At 45.3% G+C, this 19137-nt stretch overlaps 1 protein-coding gene across 1 annotated transcript in view; it reads right to left on the reverse strand.

The window, feature by feature from the left end:
- The window catches only part of LOC134945475 (glucagon receptor-like), a 221346-nt gene that overhangs the window by 126285 nt on the left and 75924 nt on the right, over positions 1-19137 (reverse strand). Inside the window, exons 3-5 of the mRNA XM_063934788.1 lie at positions 13259-13355; positions 9958-10065; positions 6350-6471 (exon numbers count right to left, since the gene is read on the reverse strand). Of these exons, the coding sequence (XP_063790858.1) occupies positions 6350-6471; positions 9958-10065; positions 13259-13355 (327 nt within the window). The remainder of the gene's footprint in view (positions 1-6349; positions 6472-9957; positions 10066-13258; positions 13356-19137) is intronic.

Genomic DNA, 19137 nt, shown 5'->3' on the forward strand with positions numbered 1-19137 from the left:
CGACTGGATCAGCACCGGTTGACTTTGAAGCAGAGGTCTTCCTAGGCTCAGAGCATTGTAAATTGCCCTTAGCTCCAGTATATTTATGTGGAGAGAAGTCTCCAGACTTGACCACACTCCTTGGAAATTTCTTCCCTGTGTGACTGCTCCCCAGCCTCTCAGGCTGGCATCCGTGGTCACCAGGACCCAGTCCTGATTGCCGAATCTGCTGCCCTCTAGTAGATGAGCACTCTGCAGCCACCACAGAAGAGACACCCTTGTCCTTGGAGACAGGATTATCCGCTGATGCATCTGAAGATGCGATCCGGACCATTCGTCCAGCAGATCCCACTGAAAAATTCTTGCGTGAAATCTGCCGAATGGAATCGCTTCGTAAGAAGCCACCATTTTTCCCAGGACTCTTGTGCATTGATGCACTGACACTTGGCCTGGTTCTAGGAGGTTCCTAACTAGCTCGGATAACTCCCTGGCTTTCTCCTCCGGGAGAAACAACTTTTTCTGGACTGTGTCCAGAATCATCCCTAGGAACAGCAGACGTGTCGTCGGAATCAGCTGCGATTTTGGAATATTTAGAATCCACCCGTGCTGTCGTAGAACTACTTGAGATAGTGCTACTCCGACCTCCAACTGTTCTCTGGACCTTGCCCTTATCAGGAGATCGTCCAAGTAAGGGATAATTAAGACGCCTTTTCTTTGAAGAAGAATCATCATTTCGGCCATTACCTTGGTAAAGACCCGGGGTGCCGTGGACAATCCAAACGGCAGCGTCTGAAACTGATAGTGACAGTTCTGTACCACGAACCTGAGGTACCCTTGGTGAGAAGGGCAAATTGGGACATGGAGGTAAGCATCCTTGATGTCCATGGACACCATATAGTCCCCTTCTTCCTGGTTCGCTATCACTGCTCTGAGTGACTCCATCTTGATTTGAACCTTTGTATGTAAGTGTTCAAAGATTTCAGATTTAGAATAGGTCTCACCGAGCCGTCTGGCTTCAGTACCACAAATAGTGTGGAATAATACCCCTTTCCTTGTTGTAGGAGGGGTACTTTGATTATCACCTGCTGGGAATACAGCTTGTGAATTGTTTCCAATACTGCCTCCCTGTCGGAGGGAGACGTTGGTAAAGCAGACTTCAGGAACCTGCGAGGGGGAGACGTCTCGAACTTCCAATCTGTACCCCTGGGATACTACTTGTAGGATCCAGGGGTCCACTTGCGAGTGAGCCCACTGCGCGCTGAAACTCTTGAGACGACCCCCCACCGCACCTGAGTCCGGTTGTACGGCCCCAGCGTCATGCTGAGGACTTGGCAGAAGCGGTGGAGGGCTTCTGTTCCTGGGAAGGAGCTGCCTGCTGCAGTCTTCTTCCCTTTCCTCTACCCCTGGGCAGATATGACTGGCCTTTTGCCCGCTTGCCCTTATGGGGACGAAAGGACTGAGGCTGAAAAGACGGTGTCTTTTTCTGCTGAGATGTGACTTGGGGTAAAAAAAAAGGTGGATTTTCCAGCTGTTGCCGTGGCCACCAGGTCCGATGGACCGACCCCAAATAACTCCTCCCCTTTATACGGCAATACTTCCATGTGCCGTTTGGAATCTGCATCACCTGACCACTGTCGTGTCCATAAACATCTTCTGGCAGACATGGACATCGCACTTACTCTTGATGCCAGAGTGCAAATATCCCTCTGTGCATCTCGCATATATAGAAATGCATCTTTTAAATGCTCTATAGTCAATAAAATACTGTCCCTGTCAAGGGTATCAATATTTTCAGTCAGGGAATCCGACCAAGCCACCCCAGCGCTGCACATCCAGGCTGAGGCGATCGCTGGTCGCAGTATAACACCAGTATGTGTGTATATACTTTTTAGGATATTTTCCAGCCTCCTATCAGCTGGCTCCTTGAGGGCGGCCGTATCTGGAGACGGTAACGCCACTTGTTTTGATAAGCGTGTGAGCGCCTTATCCACCCTAGGGGGTGTTTCCCAACGCACCCTAACTTCTGGCGGGAAAGGGTATAACGCCAATAATTTTCTATCGGGGGAAACCCACGCATCATCACACACTTCATTTAATTTATCTGATTCAGGAAAAACTACAGGTAGTTTTTTCACACCCCACATAATACCCTTTTTTTGTGGTACTTGTAGTATCAGAAATATGTAACACCTCCTTCATTGCCCTTAACATGTAACGTGTGGCCCTAATGGAAAATACGTTTGTTTCTTCACCGTCGACACTGGAGTCAGTGTCTGTGTCTGTGTCTGTGTCGACCGACTGAGGTAATGGGCGTTTTAAAGCCCCTGACGGTGTTTGAGACGCCTGGACAGGTACTAATTGGTTTGCCGGCCGTCTCATGTCGTCAACCGACCTTGCAGCGTGTTGACATTATCACGTAATTCCCTAAATAAGCCATCCATTCCGGTGTCGACTCCCTAGAGAGTGACATCACCATTACAGGCAATTGCTCCGCCTCCTCACCAACATCGTCCTCATACATGTCGACACACACGTACCGACACACAGCACACACACAGGGAATGCTCTGATAGAGGACAGGACCCCACTAGCCCTTTGGGGAGACAGAGGGAGAGTTTGCCAGCACACACCAAAACGCTATAATTATACAGGGACAACCTTATATAAGTGTTTTCCCTTATAGCATCTTAATATATTATAATATCGCCACACAAAATGCCCCCCCTCTCTGTTTTAACCCTGTTTCTGTAGTGCAGTGCAGGGGAGAGCCTGGGAGCCTTCCTAGCAGCGGAGCTGTGTAGGAAAATGGCGCTGTGTGCTGAGGAGAATAGGCCCCGCCCCCTTTTTGGCGGGCTTCTTCTCCCGTTTTTCTGACAACCTGGCAGGGGTTAAATACATCCATATAGCCCCAGAGGCTATATGTGATGTATTTTTAGCCAGCATAGGTACTTTCATTGCTGCCCAGGGCGCCCCCCCCAGCGCCCTGCACCCTCAGTGACCGTTGGTGTGAAGTATGCTGAGAGCAATGGCGCACAGCTGCCGTGCTGTGCGCTACCTTAAGAAGACTGGGAAGTCTTCAGCCGCCGATTTCTGGACCTCTTCTCTCTTCAGCATCTGCAAGGGGGTCGGCGGCGCGGCTCCGGTGACCCATCCAGGCTGTACCTGTGATCGTCCCTCTGGAGCTAGTGTCCAGTAGCCTAAGAAGCCAATCCATCCTGCACGCAGGTGAGTTCACTTCTTCTCCCCTAAGTCCCTCGTTGCAGTGAGCCTGTTGCCAGCAGGACTCACTGAAAATAAAAAACCTAACAAAACTTTTACTCTAAGCAGCTCTTTAGGAGAGCCACCTAGATTGCACCCTTCTCGGCCGGGCACAAAAACCTAACTGAGGCTTGGAGGAGGGTCATAGGGGGAGGAGCCAGTGCACACCACCTGATCCTAAAGCTTTTACTTTTGTGCCCTGTCTCCTGCGGAGCCGCTATTCCCCATGGTCCTTACGGAGTCCCCAGCATCCACTTAGGACGTCAGAGAAATTGCATTTTGATATAGTGACATATTTCTAAAACCATTTGAAATTTGATGAGGGTAAGGCTAATGTCACACAGAAAGTTACAGAGATCATGTGACACAGAGCCGGCCCTAACCAATATGATGCCCTCTGCAAGATTTTGGCTGGTGCCCCCTAGCACCACAGCTGGTTCCGCCTCTGACCTTGCACCTCTTTCCCAGCACCATCACCCCTTACCCATAGCAGTTCTTATTTTGGTGTTTGTACCCCCTATATTTTAAATAGGAACAGTTCGCACATTTGGCACACAGTCCAAAAAGGGGTGTGTTTTTGCTGGCAAGGGGCATGGCCACACAATAGTAACCCCAATTCCAATTACGCCACACAGTACTGCAAGTTTATTCACATTTGATCATGCGATGGTGTCCATAATTCATATTACATCCCACAGTAGTATCACTTTACCTTATAAACGTTACTACTCACAGTAGAGCCCCTTATTCACATTACATCACACTGAATTTCTCCTTATTCACATTTACACTACACCCTATTGCTCTTTATTCACATTAGACGACACAGTAGTGCCCTTTCTATACGCAATGCCACATAGTAGAGCACCATATACACATAATGCCACACATTAGTAATGCATTTGTACACATAAATCCACACAGTAATGTCCCTTACACATATGAGATACATTATTAATGTCTTTATAAACATAATGCGCCTTACACATTATGACAACCTTTATTAATGCCCTTTTACAAATAATGTTCCTTACACATATGTCGCACATTATTAATGCCCTTATACACACAATGACACACATAGTGCCCCCTACACATTTCCTGCACATTATTAGTGCATTTTTACACACATAATGCTCCTTACATATATTCCGAACACTACTGCACAACCAACCCACTCACATGCACACAGCACTCACACTGCCACTAACACGGTGACCTCTGCCTCTGCTTGGATACAGATGTGTCCTCATAAATCTTGCCTCAATGCTAACGTCGGGCACATTTTTTAATGAAAATTCATCTTATTTGCATTGCTATGTGGCTAGGATGCACAAGCAGCTTCTGCTGATTAAAATGATATGCAGCATGCCTATATACTGTGTGAGACTGTGGCTGTATCTGCATATGAAATGCTACACACAGAATATAGGCTCATTTTAATCAGCAGAATCTGCTCATGCCCCTAGGCATATCAAATGCCCTAGGCAATTGTCTAGTTTGCCTATGCCTATGGCCAGCTCTGATGTGACAGGAGGCCTGGGCTCACAGATGTGCATGTGGTAATTACGGAGTTTCGTTCCCAAGGTTAGTAAACTGCAGCACCCACAGCCCCCTTGTAACGTTAGCCAGTGACAGACTAGAGGCGACTCTCTGAGCGGGTTCCGTATGGTATGCCGGCGGTCGGGCTCCCGGCGACCGGCATACCGGCACCGGGAGCCCGACCGCCAGCTTACCGACAGTGTGGCGAGCGCAAATGAGCCCCTTGCGGGCTCGCTGCGCTCACCACGCTACGGGCACGGTGGCGCGCTATGCGCACCACGCTATTTTATTCTCCCTCCAGGGGGGTCGTGGACCCCCACGAGGGAGAATAAGTGTCGGTATGCCGGCTGTTGAGATTCCAGCGCCGGTATACTGTGCGCCGGGATCCCGTCAGTCGGCATACTGAAGACCACCCCTCTGAGCCTTCACCTACAGCCCCCATCTCTTTTCTGCTTCATTGTCAGATTCGTTTGTTATAGCCTAGGACACTTATGTAAAATCGCTGCTGCTATTACATTACAGATAGGTGCCTCTCTTGCTGGGGAGAGAGGCTGCTGCTTCTCTCTCTTAAGTGATACAGGAGTGTGGGGGGGGGGGGGGGGGGGACCCAGGCCATTGCCAGGCCCCTCTAACAAGCCCGGCCTGGGTAAACGGTACATCCCCCCAACCTCCTCTCATCGCCACTGATTAAGTGTAATGTGCAACAATTAGATGGACACCCATGTGTCCCTGCAGGGTGTGGTTCATTAGGTCGACATGAGTTAGGTCGACATATATTGGGTCAACCAAGTTTGGTCGACATGCATTAGGTCGACAGGTCATTAGGTTGAAATGGAAAAAGGTCGACATGAGTTTTATTACTTTTTTGGTGTTGTTTTCGGGGAACCCCAATTAGTGCACCGTGTCCCCTCGCTTCACTTGCCATGTTTCGGGCAAGGTGCCTTGCTCCGCTACTGCTGCGCTCTGCACAGGTTACCGTTCTCAATTGTAGTCCACGTGGATCAATAAGTATGAAGAAGGCCAAAAAATTAAAAAAATTGGGAAAAACTCACGTCAACCTTTTTCCATGTCGACCTAGTACACGTCGACCTACTGACCATGTCAGCCTAACTCATGTCGACCTAATGACCGCCATCCATCCCTGAAGTATTTCGGGGTTGCCTATCACTGACCTTAATGCCTTCGTGGTAAAAAATAAAGGATAGGGGCTAACATGAATTACTTCTGAAGATGATAAACTAAAGCCAAGTGCTGTATGTTTTGGTAAGAATACAAAATTGTAGTTTCTCATATTCCCATGTATTTCCATGTTTTTTCTTTAAATTGTTTTAATTGGTTATAAATAGCACAGATAGCATGTTCTATATCCCAGTCATCCTGCAGTTATCGCATGCAGAATAAAGATTTATCAAATAATATGGTACCGAGAGTAATAAAATGTGTTGTCCATAGCAACCAATCAGATAAAAGCTTTGAATAGTCAAGTTCATTCCAGGCTAATGAAAGCAAGCATCTCATTGGTTGCTGTGTGTTACAAGAGATCAGTGTCATTATAGAGTGTAGGCGTCACCTCGTCACTGGTCACCTCCATCTCATCCTCACACTGTGACGAGTTCATCCAAGGGTGTGTCCCGTTGATCATCTCCCAGTGACCGTCCAGCCCACAGCGCCGAGATACCAGTCCATGTTTTACTGCCAACACACACAGCAATTACCAAATGGGCATAAACTGATGTCATACATCACTGTGCATTCCAGAGCAATCTGCTGTCATACAAAACCCCATTTCTGATGTAAGGAAGATTTGTATGGAATTGTACAGCCGCAGGGAAACAACTTTGCAATACCGTACAAATGAAATTGAAATTAAGCAGGAGGCATCTGTATGAAACAGAAGCCTCCTGTCTGCATCTGCAAGATCAGATCACAGCACTAGGCCTGTCTGCTGCACCACCAGGACTGTTTTGTAAAAAATTCTAATAATGTCGATATGTCATCAGTGTCAACATGTGTCGTATGTATGTTGACACTATGACCTAGCTGACATGATGAATTACAACTAAACAAACTCGACCCAACTGAACAATTCAGTTGTTGTATTGTCAAGCAAAACAATGGTAGGTCTGAAATTATGTTTAATAACGCTCCTAGGGGGACATGTACTAAGCAGTGATAAAAGTGGAGAAGTGAGCCAGTGGAGAAATTGCCCATGGCAACCAATCAGCTGCTCTGTATATGTTTATAGTATGCAAATTCTAAGTGTTACGTTAATGCTGGTTGCCATGGGCAACTTCTCCACTGGCTCACTTCTCCACTTTTATCACCGCTTGGTACATGTCCCCCTTAGAAATGAAAAGGATAATAGGTAGCAACAATAGATGATTAGAAAATAGGAAAATATTATTAGGTAAAGCCATAATGTTCTCTCAGTAATATTACTGGTTCAGCATGCCCCTGTCTCACCACTAGAGGGTGCTAGTGGGACTGCTTTACTTTGGGAAGGGAACTGATATTGTAATAAAGCTTTATATAACACAATTACGCTCACTAACTAAAAGCCAAAACAAAACAAAAAATATTTTTGCACATATCCTTTACTGGATGACCTCATATAGCCTTAAAATTAGATTTCCTGAAAATTACAACATTTTATTACCCACACAATGTGTGCATTTTATATAGGGCATAATTCAGCATGGGTTGTAATTGTGTGAAAAATCGCACAACTACGATCTTTTACACTAGCATGAGGGTGGACACCCAGCACAGGGCACGTCCGCCCCACATGCCGAGCCCTTCCCCCTGCTAACATGTGAAGGCTTCGCTCAGCAGCAAAGCGATTGCATGATAAGGGTTGCCCTCTGCCTGTGCAGCCTAGCTGTGAAGGCAGACCGCTACCCGTTATTTTCTGGTTTGCAGCGGCTGCGTGATGTCACACGGTCAAGACACGCCTGGGTTGTCCGGACTGCGCCCCCCCAACGGCGCCCCCTCCCGCCCTGCGAACAAGGCGTTCGCATATGTGAGATGTCGTTGCATCTCAGTGTGCGCACACACTACGACCAATTTATTTGACATGTGGGGGGGGGGCGCCCAGCCCAGGGCAAGTCCGCCCCGCATGCTGGATCTGCCTTCCCCCCCCCGCCCCGCGGTAGACATGCGAAAGCATCGCACGGCGGCTATGCTTTTGCATGTTTCGAGTAGCCCACTGCCTGCGCAGCCTAGCTGCGAAGACAGACGCTTACCCACCATGTTAAGGGTCACAGTGGCTGCGTGTGACGTCACGCAGCTGCCGCGACCCACCCCAGCAACAGTCCGGACACGTGTCTGTTGTCCGGACCGCACCCCTTAAATGGAGCATTGATGCCCACAAAACGCAGCATCGACGCCCTGTTCCCACCTCCAAAAGAGAATGCAGTTTACGACCTTGCACATGAACATACCAGCGTACGCGCATGCGCAGATGTGCAAAAATCACTTCATAGCGATCTTTGCACATCAGCGATAGGGTCTGAATTAGCCCCTTAATTCATACAGAGGTAGAGGCATTATTAGGGGGAGAAGCACAAAGTGCCCCATTCTATACCTCCCATTTGTCCAAGTTTGCAGCAAAAAGTGTGTATTGCTGGCAGCATTGGGGCGGCGTGTCTTTTGCTCTCATTTGGCATATATAAATGTGTACTCATGCAAACAAAAAAACGATAAAAAACTAGCGCTGCTGATGTTTTATATCATTAGAACATTAAAACAGTGAAAATTTCACAATGAGACATCTGATAGGGAGGTTCTGGTAACGAACTGCTTCATCCACAATCTGCCCTCAGATGGCTCCATGTATTTAGAATAACACTCACATTAATATTCAGCCTCGCGTTCCTATAAAGGTATCTTTAAAACCCTGGGAAAAGGCTGGTACTCTTTTCAATCACAATGGGCCATTGGAATTCAATCTCGAGTGCACTGAAAGGTTTCTTTTTACTCCTCCACTCGCTGCAGACAGGAGACAGGCAGACGGTAATGCTTAAAAATGTACACAAATTTATTCATGAAGCATAAAAACACACGAATACTGCAACACACGTCCCGCAGCTGATGGATGGTCGTCACAGCATAAAAGTTCAACGCGTTTCAAGGATTCTCTCCCCTTTATCAAGAAGTCTTCTTGATAAAGGGGATACCTTTATAGGAACGCGAGGCTGAATATTAATGTGAGTGTTATTCTAAATACGTGGAGCCATCTGAGGATGAAGCAGTTCGTTACCAGAACCTCCCTATCAGATGTCTCATTGTGAAAGTTTTCACTGTTTTAATGTTTTAATGATATAAAAACATTAAAACAGCACTAGTTTTTTATAGTTTTTTTGTTTGCATGAGTACACATATGGGAATTTTTGAAGGGTAAATTCCATTGATTTTAAACCAGCAGCTTTTTTCTTGCAGCGCAGGGCTACATTTGATATATCTGTTGCATATATAAATGTGTGTTTGTGTGTGTGTGGGGGGGGGGGATACGTCATTCCCCAGTGATGGTACAAGGGTCTCAGTAATTAATAGGCCACATGTTCCACCACAAAATGGCTGCCTCCGCTGTGAGGAGACAGGGGGTAATTCAGAGTTGATCGCAGCAGCAAATTTATTAGCAGTTGGGCAAAACCAGGGGGGGGGGGCAGATATAACATGTGCAGAGAGAGTTAGATTTGGGTGTGGTGTGTTCAAACTGAAATCTGAATTGCAGTGTAAAAATAAAGCAGCCAGTATTTACCCTGCACAGAAACAAAATAACCCACCCAAATCTAAGTCTCTCTGCAAATGTTATATCTGCTCCACCTGCAGTGCACATGGGGACTAATTCAGACCGGATCACATGCTGAGTAAGTCCTGAGCTACTCAGAAATTGCACAAACTCTTTTTGTACCGCTCGGCTACACATGCGTTCGCACACTTGCAAAGCTAAAATACACTCCCCTGTAGGTGGTGACTATCTGATCGCAGCGCTGCAAAAAATAGCTAGCGAGCGATCAGGTCTGAATTACCCCCATGGTTTTGCCCAACTGCTAACAAATTTGCAGCTGCGATCAACTCTGAATTACCCCCACAATCTGGTGCACTTTAATTGCTTTAAAAAAAAAAAAAATGAAGGCTTATTCCCAAGAAACAACAATAACAATAAAAAATAAATACCTTTCTGAAACCAAGGAAGGTAATAAGGACAAGGCACACTGATGACGGCTCCGGGGGTCCCGTCGGGTAAGCAGACATACATGTCAAAAGTGCGGTTGCAGTGCAGCCCTATAAGAAGAGACAGCTGGTCTTGAGTATCTAGAAGCACAAACTAGAGGCTACTACAGTACATGTTACCAATTACAGAGAGGAGACAAAGGGAAAACATACCAACCACCTCCATGTTTCTACCCATGCTGTGGCCCTTACCTACAGTACAGTCAGTGCTTTCCTAGGCAGCCCTGATGTGAGTGTGCCCCACCTGCAGTATGTAACTGTGCATATGCTTATTATCCTCTGACAGCCCTACTGCATTATCTTACTGGCTAGTAAATAGCAAGTAACAAAGAGAAAAAAATAAGTAAAAAGACACAAAACCATTTCCATGCTTCCCCCTAAACAATCCAGCGTTAGACACATGCCTAGTCTCTTAAGGCCCGTACACACTGGCAGGGCTGTCTTTTCGTATATGGGCTCAATGGGCTCTTGCCCAAGGGCCCCAGGAGTATAAGGGCCCTATGTTGATAGCTGAGGGTCCCCTCTTTCCAGGGGTACTAGATTTTTGAAAATCGGCCCTGGGGAACCGGAGATATTCGACTTGAAAGCAGTGGTCCCCATCCAAGCCTGTTAATTGCTCTTCCCAGCCAGATATCTCAGGTTCTGTCTGACTAGGGGCCATATTCAATTAGCAGTGATAACGGACTTTTCACGTGAAAAGTCCGGTTTTCGGGTGAAAAACCGGACTTTTCACGTGAAATGCAATTACAGCCTATTCAATTATCCTGGAAAATTTATCGGTGATCATGTTTTCACTAATTTCACTTCACCTTCTCTGAAGCAGGTGAAAAGTTGGGAAAAGTCACTATTTTAAGGTAAAAATGTTTGGATATGGTACAGAACTCCTGGGACACCCCCCTTTATGACTAATTAGGCACTTTGAAGTTTTTAATTATTTTTAATTGGCCAATAATGACATGTCATTTTTGGGGTGAAAAAGTAAAAAGTGATGGAAATTGGGGTTCAAGGTATGGGACAGGTATATTGGGGTGCTTTATGAGTGGGACAGGTGTTTTTTAGGCTTGCAGATGGGAGTAATCGGTCTGTTTCCACTTTTTTTTAAAGTACCTTAAAATGACCCAAATATATACTTATACCCATTTTCATGTACCCCAAATTTAATGAGAGCATTTATTTTGCTCAAAAAAACTTGCTTTCTATCATTTTTTTGCATTTAAAAAAAATGCATATAACCGCCATTTCACGCAATTTAAGTCCCCAAAAACTCTCTAATGTGATCTCTAACACACTTCTCTTCTGTTTTCCTATGTTAGTTTAGCATTTTTTGGGGTACAGACTGATTTCCCCATTTTCACCTGCACTTTTCACTGCAAGAATTTTCACGTGAAACCCGGTCGGAATTGAATAGGTCAAAAAATGGAGCGTTTTCGCGGCAATTTTCGGCCGATTGCCGCGAAAAATTTTCGGGCGAAAAATTGCCGCGAATTTATGGATAATTGAATACCCTAGTTAGAGTTTTTCTGATGGTATACAACAAAAGCTGGGACTCTCTCCTTTTGGTGGACACCGCAGCTTGTCTCTGTTATGCCCAGAACCAGAGATATCAGTCTTCAAGCAGCTGGTCCGTGCTCCAGCTCCAGAAGCCTTATATGCAGTTTTATATTTTCGTTGGTGAATTGCTCTGGCTCCTGAGCTCTGATCCCCAAGTTCCTAGACCCTCCTGACAGGTGGGATTCTCTAGTTTTTTATCCCATTCAAAGCTAAGAAATCTATTTTCAGGAACTTGAGATATCTGCAGTCAAGCAAGCTGCCCTCCCACCGGAAAATGATGAATATTAAGCCCACTCCACTATACACCCTCCCCTACGTATTAAACACCCCCTACCACCCTGGAAGTCATGTACCAGGGCACCATCATTCAGCCCAATGCCACCTTCTACAGTTTAGCCCCATCTGTGCAGTAAAGGAGTAATTAGCAGAAATTACTGCTCCAGGTCCTACATGTGAGCGGAAGATAGAACATCCCCTACCGCTGCTGATAGCACCCCAAATCCCTACCTCTGGAGGATGGATAGGGGGCCCAGTGCATTGCTGTGCCCAGGGGCCTACACTGCTGTTAAGACGGCCCTGGTTAAGACGGCCCTGCACACTGGCCGATATATCGGCCGTTCTCTTGAACGGCCGATATATCGCAGGTCCGTCGGCCAGTGTGTATGGCCGATACGTCTGTGAACTCCGTCGTTCACAGACGTATCGCGTCGGCCCCTACCGATATATTGGCGCGTCGCTGTGTGTGTACGGGTGGTCGGCCGACCGCCCGTACACATGCTGCGGCGGTCGGTGGCGATTGACAGCTGAACTGGGCGGGCATGTGTACACGTGCGCCCAGTTCATGACGTCAGTCCCCGACGGATCGGGCAATGTGTATGCTCAACACACTGCCCGATCTGTCCATAGATATATCTGCCGATCAATTGATCGGCAGATATATCTTCCAGTGAGTACCCACCTTTAGTGCGCTGATGGGGGAAGGGGAACACCTAAATCCACAGGTGAGGTAATTTATGTGTCCTCCTAAATTCTTGCTGCAGTCACGTTAAAAAACAGCCCTTCGAGTCATGCCATGCCGTGGCATGACTTGGTAGCGCCGAGCATCTTTATGTGCAACTTTTTCCATTTTAATACTTCGCATTAAAGTTGCATTGCTATGTGAATAGGACGCACAAGCATCTTAGGCTGATTACAATATGCAGCATGCCTATAATCTGTGTGCGACCATTGCTGTATCTGCATACGAAATGCTACATTACAGTGTTTTCCTGGAAATCACTGTAACGTAACATTTCGTATGCAGATACAGCCACAGTCACACAATATAGGCATGCCACATATTATTTTAATCAGCATAAGCTGCCCGTGCGTCCTAGTCACAAAGCAAAGTGAATAAGACACATTTTCGGCAAAGAAGACGCCTGAAGTTAGCAGAGCTGCCGGCTGACTCACGCCAGGCATCTTCTGCTGCATGGCGTATTGAAGCAAGATGTATGAGGAAACATGTATGTACACCCTTAACAGCATTGTACTCATTGCTTTAAAAAGTAAAGGCTGTGTGTTTGTGTGGAATAAGTTGTTCTGTTCCAGGAAAATCATCCAAACATAAAGTCATAACCTCATGTCACCTGATAATGGAGGCATTACATTGTATTGTAAAACAAAGCACAGAGAAGCCAGGCAGCCAACCAACCTTGAGGATGCGGGGTCCTTGTCATCCATCGGTAGCAGTCATCTCTATATCGCATCCATTCTCCAATTGTTCTTTCCAGCACTTTCCCTGCAACATTCTACACGGAGCCCGGGAGACAATACAAAAGGGATGAGTCATGCACGGAATCCTCACAAGTAACATATACTAATCATAAGCTCAATTAATTATCTTTATTGCGGGCTGAAAGTGCTGTGTGTTGTTTGTAGGACCACCCAGCACTTCTTCAAAAGTCTCCCAGGACTTCTCATTGCCGTGTTTGTTATTAATGCACATTTAGGGGGGTATTCAAAGTTTGGAGAGAGTTAAAAACCATCCAAATCAGCTCCTGTCATTTTTCAGATACGGCCTGTAAATTGACAGGAGCTGATTGGCTGATACTTTATCTCTCTCCACTTTATCTCTTTACAAGCTTTGATAAATATCCCTCTGCACTGGCACCAATATGTTCTTTTATATATATGATTGTGCTCAATATTAATAAGTGGAAACATTTTAATTGGGGCAAACCCAGAATTTCTACATGAGGATTCCAGATGTTTGTTTTTGGAACCAAGCAATAAAAAAATAAAAAAAGGAACTTGCAGACATAACCCCCAACAGATGATTGCTTCATGTACTGTACTATCTAGCACCTTCTAGACGATAAACGCGTTAGAATCTGTTTGGTTGCTATGGGCAACATCCCCACTTCCAAAAACCTGCACTTCAGTAAATATACCCCTAACAGTATATTTTTTTTAAATCTTTGTTTAAAGACTTACCTGGGAACTTCTAGGGTACACAGCAGAACACAAATCGGCGGTAATTACACCCGCATAATGTACAAGGAGAAAAATACAAATATTTGCCTGTAAGCGGCCGTTGTACCAGTAGCGGATCTTGCCACGGGCAAGCAGGACTTTTGCCCGGGGCGCCGCCTTCCGGAGGGTGCCGCACCATGGTAAGATCCGCTACTGCTGTGCCCCCCGCTGCCCGCTGTGTCCCCTGCCGCCCTGCTGCTTCCCCATTGTGAAGGGAACTAGACGCTACGCGTCTAGTTTCCCTTCGTGGAGAGGACCTTTGCTGTGCGGTGCGCGATGATGTCATCGCGCGCTGCACAGCATTGTGGGACTGACACAGATGCTAGGGGTCATAATTGACCTCTAGTGTCTGTCTATGCCAGATCCGAGGAGAGGAGAGGCGCCGGCGGAGGTCTGCAGCGGTCGGGAGCGGGGATAGTAAGTATTAATTTTTTTTCTTTTTCAGCTGTGATACTCTACTGTACAGGGGGCGTAACTGACCACGCCCCCTGTATGAAGCCAAGCCCCTATTTCCCGTCCGGGCGCCAAAAGGGCAAGAACCAGCCCTGCGTTGTACCCATTTAGGCGACCACACCTCCCCATTCCTTACACGTGGTTCATAGTTATCATCATCAATGCACCTTGCACCAGCCCTATCTCTATAGCAAGCAATCCTTATGACAACAGGCATATTTACACAAACGCACAACATATGCAATATCACTGACACAGCCTTACTACAATTTCCAATATGCCAGCACCCCCTCGCCACCCATTTACCCACTTACTCCTCATAGTGCCATAGAGCTGCGTGCGATTCCACATTGACTCTAGTTGTGCACACTCGGCAGAAGCGCATGCATAGTGTGAAATCACACAAGTTCCATCCGCAAAACTGACTAGTGTCCAGTTCTGTATAAGCTCCCTCGTAGTTAAGGCTCATTTATAGTTTATATATGTTTTTTATATTACAGGAGTTATTGTAGATTTATTGGCCATAAAGAAATAATGGGAACAGGGTGATAGCAGTACGAAAGGAGAGTCGCCCGTTGGCCACTGCAGAGACGGTTTTGTATTACTGGACACAAAATGTGTCATAAGCTGCTCACATAAGTAGGAGCTCTGAACAGTTTACAGAAAGAGAATTAGGGACTATGGGAGTTATTCCGTAAGGATTGCAGATTCTGATTTTTAGCAGAACCAGCAATCCTTTCTATCGCATTCTGGGGGCCGCCCATCGCAAGGCAAGGGCGCCCAGCATACTAAATGGCCTGCCCAGTGGCTGCGACAGCAATTTAATTTCGGGGGCAGCAACTGTGGACGACACCCTGCAGCCGCAGCTAGGCTGCGTACCCAGGCGGTCCGACGCCATTTTCTTGATCAGAGCAGCAGCGCGTGACATCACGCTAGCCGCAGCTAGGCTGCATATGCAGGCGGTCCGCCGCCATTTTCTTGATCGGAGCGGCTGTGCATGATGTCACGCAGACCCTCTGAAACCACCGCCATTTTTGACGCGCCGCCCCCACAACGCTCTGTCTCCGCCCCCCCGGCCATCCCGCGCGCGCCTCTGCATGGCTGGGGGGGGGGGGCGGTGCATGCGCAGTAGCGCCAACAACGGGGTTAATGCAGTCGCATCGATTAGCGATGCAACCTGAATAACCCCCTTTATACACAACAGCACAATAGCATTTAAGTTGCGGTGAAGGGAGCTGCGTCCTCTCACAGTGTGTGATTCAGACACATTCTGTACTGCAAGTAAGGGTACATTTACAATACAGAACACAGAACTCTATAACCACAGGAGCTGGAGCTGTTTCCATTGTGTGGCTGATGCAGATGGCTGGGCAGCACCGGAAATACTATTTGCTTTTGTGTTGTAAATATGATTTGGATTGAAGCATTGTGTTACAGTACATGAAAAACAGAAGACTCAAAAGATGATACACACTTCTGACACAATCACATCAGATCCTCAATAAACATTGTTTTGCAGCAGATATTATTACGGGTGTGATATGAGGAGTCGGCAGTCAGTATTTCAACAGCTTCTGAATGTCGGCATGGGCATAACGCCGAAAAGAAAAATGGCGACAATTAAAAATGTTGAGATAACTAAAATGGCGACATGTTAATTTAACATGTCAACACTATAATGTGGACATACAGTTTTCTGCATATTATAGCCTAAACCTACCACTTAATCCTAAACTTAATACTAACCCTAAACCTACCACTAACCCTAAACCTAATACTAACCCTAAACCTAATACTAACACTAACCCCAAACCTACCACTAGCCCTAAACCTAATACTAATACTAACACTAACCCTAAACCTACCACTAACCCTACACCCAATACTAACCCTAAACCTAATACTAACACTAACCCTAAACCTAATACTAACACTAACCCTAAACCTACCACTAACCCCAAACCCAATACTAACCCTAAACCTAATACTAACACTAAACCTAATACTAACCCTAAACCTAATACTAACACTAACCCTAAACCTACCACTAACCCTAAACCTAATACTAACCCTAAACCTAATACTAACACTAACCCCAAACCTACCACTAGCCCTAAACCTAATACTAACACTAACCCTAAACCTACCACTAACCCTAAACCCAATACTAACCCTAAACCTAACACTAACCCTAAACCTAATACTAACACTAACCCTAAACCTACCACTAACCCCAAACCCAATACTAACCCTAAACCTAATACTAACACTAACCCTAAACCTAATACTAACCCTAAACCTAATACTAACACTAACCCTAAACCTACCACTAACCCTAAACCTAATACTAACCCTAAACCTAATACTAACACTAACCCTAAACCTACCACTAACCCTAAACCTAATACTAACCCTAAACCTAATACTAACACTAACCCCAAACCTACCACTAGCCCTAAACCTAATACTAATACTAACACTAACCCTAAACCTACCACTAACCCTAAACCCAATACTAACCCTAAACATAATACTAACACTAACCCTAAACCTAATACTAACACTAACCCTAAACCTACCACTAACCCTAAACTCAATACTAACCCTAAACCTAATACTAACACTAACCCTAAACCTAATACTAACACTAACCCTAAACCTAATACTAACCCTAAACCTAATACTAACACTAACCCTAAACATACCACTAACCCTATACCTAATACTAATCCTAACCCTAAACCTACCACTAACCCTAAACCCAATACTAACCCTAAACCTAATACTAACACTAACCCTAAACCTACCACTAACCCTAAACCTAATACTAACCCTAAACCTAATACTAACACTAACCCTAAACCTACCACTAACCCTAAACCTAATACTAACCCTAAACCTAATACTAACACTAACACTAACCCCAAACCTACCACTAGCCCTAAACCTAATACTAATACTAACACTAACCCTAAACCTACCACTAACCCTAAACCCAATACTAACCCTAAACCTAATACTAACACTAACCCTAAACCTAATACTAACACTAACCCTAAACCTACCACTAACCCTAAACCCAATACTAACCCTAAACCTAATACTAACACTAACCCTAAACCTAATACTAACACTAACCCTAAACCTAATACTAACCCTAAACCTAAACCTAATACTAACCCTAAACCTAATACTAACACTAACCCTAAACCTACCACTAACCCTATACCTAATACTAACCCTAAACCTACCACAAACCCTAAACCCAATACTAACCCTAAACCTAATACTAACACTAACCCTAAACCTACCACTAACCCTAAACCTAATACTAACCCTAAACCTAATACTAACACTAACCCTAAACCTACCACTAACCCTAAACCTAATACTAACCCTAAACCTAATACTAACACTAACCCCAAACCTACCACTAGCCCTAAACCTAATACTAATACTAACACTAACCCTAAACCTACCACTAACCCTAAACCCAATACTAACCCTAAACCTAATACTAACACTAACCCTAAACCTAATACTAACACTAACCCTAAACCTACCACTAACCCTAAACCCAATACTAACCCTAAACCTAATACTAACACTAACCCTAAACCTAATACTAACACTAACCCTAAACCTAATACTAACCCTAAACCTAATACTAACCCTAAACCTAATACTAACACTAACCCTAAACCTACCACTAACCCTATACCTAATACTAACCCTAAACCTACCACTAACCCTAAACCCAATACTAACCCTAAACCTAATACTAACACTAACCCTAAACCTAATACTAACCCTAAACCTAACACTAACCCTAAACCTACCACTAACCCTAAACCTAATACTAATACTACCACTAACTCTAAACCTAACGATAAAAATGACACAAAAATGTACTGTCAACATTCTGGTGTTGACATTATGAACGAGGTGATGTTTTAATCATGTCAACATTTGTGTATTTTGACAATTTTTTCGTCAACCTTATGTTAATGCCAACAGCCTGAGAGTGACTGTTGATATTCAGAACATGTCGGCATTTTGGTATCGACATTCTGAATGTAAACATTTTGACCGGATACCATTGAAAAATCTCAACTAGGATAATAACATGTCAAGAGGGGCCTGCTGATGTTTCCAATTCCCCGATGTCAAATAAAAAAATGTCAGGGTAAGAACCACACGTGAGGGCAAGCTTGTTATATCACTGGGGTCCAGCAGATCAATGACGACTTGTCAGGGGGTGGGGTGGTTGTCACACACTTTAGTTAATATTTAAAATACTATGAAGCATTACAGACATCTCTGAATCTGTCGTCCTGGGGGAGGGATGCACTAAGCCTTGAAAAGTGATAATTTCACTGTGATAAAGTACCAGCCAATCATCCCCTAGCTGTCATTTTCAAAACCCAGCCTGTGACATGGCAGTTCAGAGCTGATTGGCTGGTACTTTGGGGTCTATTTACTAAGCCATGGATAGAGATAAAGTTGCTGGAGATAAAGTACCAGGTACTTTATCTCCAGCGACTTTATCTCCATCCAAGGCTTAGTAAATAGACCCCTTTATCTCAGTGAAATTATCACTTTTCA

Source organism: Pseudophryne corroboree, chromosome 7 (assembly GCF_028390025.1).
Source record: "Pseudophryne corroboree isolate aPseCor3 chromosome 7, aPseCor3.hap2, whole genome shotgun sequence".
Classification (NCBI taxonomy): domain Eukaryota; kingdom Metazoa; phylum Chordata; class Amphibia; order Anura; family Myobatrachidae; genus Pseudophryne; species Pseudophryne corroboree.